General features: G+C 41.9%; 1 protein-coding gene and 1 pseudogene across 1 annotated transcript; both read left to right on the forward strand.

Moving 5' to 3' along the window:
* Positions 1-744: 744 nt before the first annotated feature.
* Positions 745-7546, forward strand: LOC145443399 (uncharacterized; annotated as a pseudogene).
* LOC145443565 (uncharacterized) lies at positions 4364-5027 on the forward strand. The gene is made up of 2 exons (XM_080321510.1): positions 4364-4627; positions 4713-5027. Exons 1-2 carry the CDS (start codon positions 4448-4450, stop codon positions 5010-5012), a joined length of 480 nt encoding a protein of 159 aa, XP_080177636.1. The 5' UTR covers positions 4364-4447; the 3' UTR covers positions 5013-5027.
* Positions 7547-8317: the final 771 nt, after the last annotated feature.

The raw sequence follows: 8317 nt of genomic DNA on the forward strand, positions 1-8317 counted from the left end.
GTCACATTACGCATTACACGATCTGTGTTTCAAATTGTTACGTGATGTGTTTCCTAATACATATAGTAACAGCATTTTATGGAATATTTCGCAAATCTGTGAACTATATTGTTACCAAACAATTTCTTCGCCAATATGTTTATCAAGGTCTCTTATAACATGTGTTAAAATGTTGAAGTTCAACTCCTGTGGGAAACTTCCGAAAAATGCTTGTTAAATTTGACGAATTTGAAAAAATAAAATAAAAAATAAAAAAATAAAAAATATATTTACCGTCCATAACTAACTACTGCTGGGTTTAATAATGGTTTTTCATGATACTAAATTGATTTTTAACATTCACATTTTACCACAGACATTTTTGTGAAAAATATATGGACAATGGCACTGATGACATAGTTATACCGTCAGAACTACACCGTCCAGTAACTCGATACCGAATGATTCAACAAATATACTGTATGCTGTATTACCCGTGTAACACACACAGACATATATATATATAGGCTTAAAATCAGCATAGTACAGAACTAAGCAATACGGCAAGGGCTAAAACAGTATTTTATGTACTGTTCCGTTCTGTAAGATGGACGCAATTGTAATGAAGTAAAAGCGACTCTGAACCCGGCATTGTCGATTGTTGCTAAATGGATCGTGACTGTTTCGCCATAGTTACTCATCGTGTGCACGAACAAAGTACTGTTAATAAGCAGCATTTGACTGTATAGTTAATAGTCTAACAAGATGGATGAGGACGTTACTTCACCAGTGTTCAATTGCTTCATCTGTGCACGCTCGGATACACCAGATGAAAGACTCATACAAGCAACTCCAAAGGGATACTCTACTTTATTAAAACAAACGGAAACTGTGAGTAATGCCAGTTTTGTGAATCGTATGAAGGAGGCTAAAGAGGAAGGTAAACTGCAGTACCACCAGAAATGTAAAAATGATCTCTACAACAACTTTGTTGCAACCACCAAAAAGTCAGCTCAAATATCAAAGACAGATAGAGAGTCTTCGAAGTTTAGGAGAAGACGTGCTACTACTTGTCAGCTCAGTTCATCAACTGACCGCAGCTCTAGAAATATACAGTCAGTTAACCTCTTGTATAAGGATGTATGCATTCTTTGCAACAAACCAGCGCAACTCTACAAAAATAATCCAGCACTAGCTAGAAAAAAATACAGGGTACCAGATAATTTGACTGCAGATAGAATGAAGGCTGGTTTGCTTCAGACAGCAAGAACTCGCGGGGATGCCTGGGGCACAGAGGGGTCGTTGGACGCCTGGTGGGGATCAACGACTTGGTAGCAGAAGAAACACTCTACCATTTGCGATGCAAACTTATGTTTATGAGAGGTGATAGTTTGTCTAAAACTGATGAGGGAGGTAAAAGGAGGAGAGGACAAAGAAGTATTGATGAGGAGCGAGATGCAGTTTTTCTAAAATTCTGCGAATGGTTTGACTCATAAATAGAGCATGGAGTAATGGACATGGACGAAGTCCATCAAAAGTTACAGCAATTTGATCAGTCACCAGATAAGAGCCATTCTTATTCCAAGCGTTGGCTAAAGGTAAAACTTCAAAAGAGATACGAAGATATCTTGTATTTCACAACACAGGAAAAAAGGGCAGACGTACTTTGCCTCAAAGATAACACCGACAAGATTATGCGACAGCATCATGCTAATCTTGACCACGGCGATGAGAAGACTCAGCTAATTAAAACTGCACTGAGGTTCATATGCAATGATATTGCCATGATTGATCTAAACCCAAGGTCATACCCCAACACATGTAGTATGACTGACATCGATAGTCAGCTAGCACTTGTTCCTGAAAGCTTGCAGATGTTCTTGAGACCGACCGTCAAATCAGACGAACGAGTTGCCGTTTGGGGACAGAATTTTATTAAGGCGTGTCGGCCTCGGTCTGGAGTTTTGCCACATCAAATGGGGCTTGCCATACAACTTGATCATAGACTTGGGTCAAAATGGATGCTCAATACGTTCCACCGGCTAGGTTACACCGAGTCTTACATGGAGATGCAAAACTACAAATACTGCTTCCTTAATAGTAGGAGTGGAGAGTATTTTCCATATCATTCTGGTACTCTTGATACTACTGTGGAGGAAGCTGAGGACCAGAGCAATGATGAGATTGCGATTGATGTTGTGATTGAGGATCAAGCAGCTGTGACAGCAAACGTGACAGCCGTTGAAAGTGAATCGTCAAGTAGTGATCCGGTGGGATGTATGGAGGTTGGGGAAACAAACAATGCAGTATCCCAGTTTGTCGGAGACAATATAGATTTAAAAATTGTCTCCATTCATGGGAACACTCCCTTTCACTCAATGGGTTTGATCCAAGTCACCTCTCCAGCACCACCTTTGCCAGATCCACGAAAGACACCAACTTTCCCTCGGGTGAAGTTGAAAGCACTCGACAAAGCTAAGATCCTGAAAAGAACCGAAATAAAGATTATTCCATTTGTGGACAGGAAACAGATAGGAACGACTGCGATCACGTTTTCCCCCATCGCTGAGCTATCATTCTCCTTGGCTGATGACGAATTGACCAGCCTCTCCTCAGTCCAGGTGACACACTATGGGCAGCGGGGTGGATTATTAAAGCCAATGATCCTGAGTTTCCACATTCCAACTGGAATGGCTGGATGAAGAGAATCCATGCTAATGATGCAAAACAGCGCACACAGATCGAGTTCCTTCCAGTTATTGAAGGAGACCCTAATGATCTCAAAACCATCTTCACCACTCTTAAAGAGTGCACGCGTCGCGCTGGGGTCGCTATAGTGACCTTCGATCTTCCGATATGGCTGAAGGCTGTAAATATAATAAAGCAGACCAAATTACCAGTCATTCCAAGGTTGGGTGGTTTTCACCTGTTGAAATCCTATCTTGGATCAATTGGTAACATCATGGAAGATTCTGGGCTACTAGATGTGATCCAGTTGATCTATCCTGGAAGCACAACAGCTAGCCACATCATGGATGGAGGATGTTTTGACAAGGCAATCCGCGCTCACCTTCTCATCGATGCAGCCATCTATCAACATACCATGAAACTTGCCTTCACTGAGGCTGAGCGTGGTGTTATGAAGTACTTCATGGAAAAGGTGGCTGATGGGAAAATGGGTGCCAGACACTCCGACCCAGTAGTACGAGTATTCGAGCGAAGGTTTAAAGAGACGTTCAATCGACTCGCAAAAGGAGGACGAACACCTGCACTCTGGGTGGAGTACCACTACATGATAGATGTGCTTAAGGTCTTTATAAGAACCGAGCGACTCGCAGACCACAGTGGGCATCCGTCCTGCATTGTTACCAAAATGCTTCACACCTTTGCCGCTGCGGGCCATCATCAGTATGCCAAGGGTGCACGGCTGAACTGCCAACTGATGAAAGAACTCGAAACTTTGTCCGCTTACAATGATGCATTAGAACGTCTGACCGCCCACGGTAACCACGTTGTCCGCTACTCAAGTCATGAGTGGTCTGGCACATGGTGCGATATTTGCATTGAACAGACATTGATGAAGGCAGCAAAGTCAGAAGGTGGACTGAGCAGAGGAAGAATGAGGAATAGTTCTTCTGGCCACAAATGCTGGGTGCTTACCCTCAGTCATCTGTCTGATGTCAACCGGCGGATGGAGGAGGACTTCAGTAGACATGTACCCATTCACAGAGACCTTACTAAGACACAATGACACGAGATGCAGAGGCCATTGAACTTGTCCTTGAATGGTTTGAGGAAATGAAGCCATTCGACAACGATAGAGAAAAGAAGTTGCTCGTTTCTTTCTCAACTGGATTTACCAGCACGGGGGATGACGCTGTCAATGCTGAGAGAGCAGTTGAAGTTGGGATGGCCATGCAGATCACCCTTGATGGAAAGTCAGTGACGTCGACCATGGCTGTCAAGTCAAAGGTGAAAGCCCTGTCATCGCTACGAAAATGCCCCAAGGTCAACGAGAAAAACTTTCACATTGACTCATTAAAGTTGTTCAACCGACTGATCATTTTCGCGCAGCGGGATTTGGCAGTTGAGGCAAGCTTACAGTATGAGCTCACTCCCTTCCCGTTGTCCCTGTTCAGCAACAAAGATCAGAAGATGAACAAGGCTAACAAGGCAGAATTTTCTAATACAACCCTGAAGGCCCTAATTGATCCACTTGACTTGACTAACGAACCATGCTGTACCCTCGTAATTGATGGCGGATGGCTTCTGTATATACATGGTGAAGTGGCAACAACGTCAGTCTTGGCAGGAAATCGCCAACAGTTACCTGAGCTACGCGCAGTATCTAGACTGTCGTTCTCAGAATATCATTGTGGTCTTTGATGGTTACAGCAGGTCACCAATAGATCACGACCACATCCGGCGTACCAAGAATTCCTGTTGTAACATCAACATTCAACCGGATATGTCAAACTGGACCACAAGGGCAAAGTTTCTGGACAACACTCATAACAAGACTGAGCTGATCCACCTTCTCTCTTCAACCTTTCAAAAACAAGACATCACTGTGGAGCAGTGTAACAACGATGCTGACACTTCAATTGTCAGAGAGGTACTTACTGCGGCTTCAGATGGCTCCGTTGAGGTCAGTAACATTCATGTAGTAGCCTATGTTAGCAATTTGAAAATACGATTGATAGGATCTATAATACATGCTGGTGTATTTACAGGTGCGGGCAGAAGATGCAGACGTGCTGGTAATGCTGGTGCACCATAGCTTGGACAGCCACCACCCAATCTTCTTAACCACTTCAAAGGGTTCTTATGGCGTTCTTAATATCAAAGAATCTCTCAGCGAAACACAGAAGAGGTATCTACTCTTTTGTCACGCCTTCACTGGGTGCGATACAGTTTCTGCGATCGCTGGTCACGGCAAATCAACTCTTTTTGACAGGGGAATAATGATAAACCTACTATCAAGTCGGCAGTTAATACTAATAATATTAATGTTAAGAATAACGATGACTTGATTTCTGTATTTAATTTTACTTTACGTGACATAGAACCGATGCATATTTCAGGTTTTGCGAATGGGACGTGGCTGAATACATCGATGTCTTCCTTGACACACAAGCCACTAAAGAAACGGTGATTCATGCTGGCATTGCGATTTTCAAGAGCATTTACCATTGGCGAGATAGTACATTGGGCGAAATTCGGTACAACATCTTCTCAAGGAAGGCAGGGGCAGGAGTGATTAAACCAGAGACATTACCTCCAACAGAGGGTGCTGCTCAGCTGCTGCACAACATTCACTCCGAGCGTACCTGCAGATCCGGGATTGGATCCTTTTACATAGCATGTCTCTAGACCAGAGTTGGATCAATTACATTATTTCAGTTCAATTACAATTACAATTACAATTACTTTCATGAATGTTTCAATTACATTACAATTACAATTACTCCATGCTAAAAATATCAAATTACAATTACAATTACAATTACTCCTTGCATGCTTCAATTACATTACAATTACAATTACAATTGCTGCTGTTGAACATGTAATTTAATAATCATAAATTCAACCGTGCTCCTTGACAACCGTAGCGTCATATTTAACAACAATTCAAGTCTAGTTCAGATTGTGTAGTAATAAATGCGTTTATGTGCGTACATAGTATGCTATGTGAGATGTCATTGTGGCGTAATATAAGCGTGTTTTGAATGCTCGGTAATTATGGCTGACGTTATTGGAAATGTAAAATATTATTTACCTAATTTCCTATGGGTTATGATTAAGGATAGGGTGCTGTATGTCGTTGAAAAAGTATTACAATATATGCACGCGTTGGATTTGCGTTTTTATCGAGGGGCGTAGGAATTAGGGTGAGAGAGAGAGAGATATGATATTCTTTCTCGCCTGCACCATCGAGATGCTTTGGCGACGGAGTTGCGATACGGCCCCATGAGGTCATCTAGTCTGCGCCCCCGTTTTTTTTCTCCTCCATGCTATCCGTGATTGCTGAGCGCCTGGCAGGATAGCTGCGGATACCATTTTTCGAGTCTTTGGTATGACCCGGCCGGGGATCGAACCCACGACCTACCGCTCGAGAAGCCGGACGCATAACCATTACACTATCTCGCTCGGAGTGAAAACAAAACCGGGTGCTTTGTCAGATAAGACGTTATATAATATCCAGTGGTCTGGTTAGTTAGCCAGACGAAATAACGATGCAGCATCGTGATCTGAAATCGTATTGTAGATTGCCAACCCACTGATAGATGCGCAAGATGTGAGTCACGGATGAATGCACCGACAAACATACTGCAGAGCCGGCTAAAAGCAGCAAACTTTGTAGTCCCAGAGCTGGCGAACCATGCGTCCAAATTTGATGCATCTGGTCTTTATCGTAAGCTATTGATGTACTAATTCCGAAAATACAAAATAAAATCTCGTCAGGGCAATGTAACTGCTCCAAATTAGCCGTTTAAGGCCGACTGTTCTGAAAAGTGAGAGCGCTGCAGCAGCATGACCACAACAATTACCAATTACGCCCAGCGATTGTTCAGAACAATGCCGATTCCCAGACTTTCACGACTATTTTGGGATGGTACCATTTCCTGGAAATATACTTTTATTGCGGAATCAGTGCGACACTAGCTTTCGATTAGGACCATAAATATCAAATTTCGACGCTTGGATCGTCAGCTATGGGAATATCAATTCTGCTGCTTTTAGCCGGCTCAGCAGTTTGCTTCTCGGCGTATTCAATCGTGAGTCACGTGTTGCGAATCCATCCGTTGGTTAGTAATCTAAAAATTGTATACAATGGCAGCCGAGGCCAGCATAGCGGTAAAAATTAAAAAAAACTTCACCCACAAGGGCACAGTCAAGGGCTTCCGCGAATGGATCCACCAAATTCCTTGTCGACATTTAAAGAGAATGCATTATAAGTCAATTGTTTTATGTTGTGCTTGTCAGGCCTCAATAGCAATTTAATGTAATTGAAATTGTAATTGAGCAAAATTTTTGTCAAATTACAATTACAATTACAATTACACAAAATAAAAATGCTTCAATTACAATTACATTACAATTACATTGAAAAATGTAATTAATTACATTCAATTACAATTACAAATTACAATTGATCCAACTCTGCTCTAGACCCCAGTGATTATGGATGGACAATAGGCATGCATGGATATGAGCCAGTCCCAATACTGGAACCCATGGCTCCTGATGAGCTACTGCAGTTCACAAGCTGCAATTGTCACGGAGATTAGCCTACAACAGTCGGAGATGCAGCTGCAAGAAGAATGGGGTCATATGCATTTCGGCCTGTGGCGTATGTAAAGGCCTTACATGCAAAAACGGCAGTCACGATCCCGATAATGTTGAGTCTGAAGAAGACATAGACAATGACTGTGGAAATGTCTGTCATAGCTATGTGATATAAAGAATATTTTGTGCATAAATATAAAAGTAGGTGTGGCATTTTTCTCAGAGGAGAGACTGTACTGAATTGTAAGTGTTAAAAATCAATTAGGAATCATGAAAACCATTTTTAAACTCGTCCTAAGTAACTCATGGGCGATAATTTTTTTTAATTCGTCAAATTTAACAGCTTTTTTTTAAAAAGTTTCCCACAAGAGTTGAACTTCAACATTTTAACATATGATATTACATACCTTCAAGAAGATAATGGCGAAGGAATTAATTGGTAACAATATAGTTCACAGATTTTCATAAGTTTCCCCTACTAATAATTCGCGAAACAAGTGAATCAGTGCCCATGATTTTTATGAATATATCACCACACATAAAGGATGTCAAAAAAAGAGAGCCAAAAGTTGAAATTCAAAGATGGTTAATAACTGCCACCTTGGCTAAACAACGAGGCCATTTCGGCAAGCTACACACTTCTTGGAAATCAGCTACCAAGAAAATAAGCTATTTATTATCCTCAGGACTGTAACACCCGCACCCCAAACCCCCCAATTTGGTGGCGAGCTCGACGGGCGCCCAAAAGTATTTCGTGAATGAACATAAATTATATAGGGTATTTCTTTGAAAAGTTATGCAACTTCATTCAAGTTTTTCTCGCGCTCCGCGCGATTTAGAGATCAATGGTTTTTAGAATTGGGTATTTCGGCGTTAGCCACTTCCGCGCCACGACGCACCAAGGTAAATGAACTTTAAGCCAACACGGGATTCCGAGAAGGCACTGAAATTGCAACAGCTGATCAAATTAACCAAGTAAAGGAAAAAAAAACTCGACAGCGAGAAAACCTTGGCCGAAAAAGACTGCCCTTATGTTGACCGAAAACCA

This window comes from Botryllus schlosseri, chromosome 7 (assembly GCF_051294905.1).
Source record: "Botryllus schlosseri isolate E-star chromosome 7, Bs_hap1, whole genome shotgun sequence".
In the NCBI taxonomy this organism is placed as follows: Eukaryota; Metazoa; Chordata; class Ascidiacea; order Stolidobranchia; family Styelidae; genus Botryllus; species Botryllus schlosseri.

Excerpts from the sequence above, each read along its gene's own strand:
- LOC145443565 (XM_080321510.1), top strand. The coding sequence starts at position 4,448 with ATGTCAAACTGGACCACAAGGGCAAAGTTTCTGGACAACACTCATAAC. Across the intron at positions 4,628-4,712 it reads CTTCAGATGGCTCCGTTGAG|GTGCGGGCAGAAGATGCAGA; the intron begins GTCAGTAACATT and ends GTGTATTTACAG.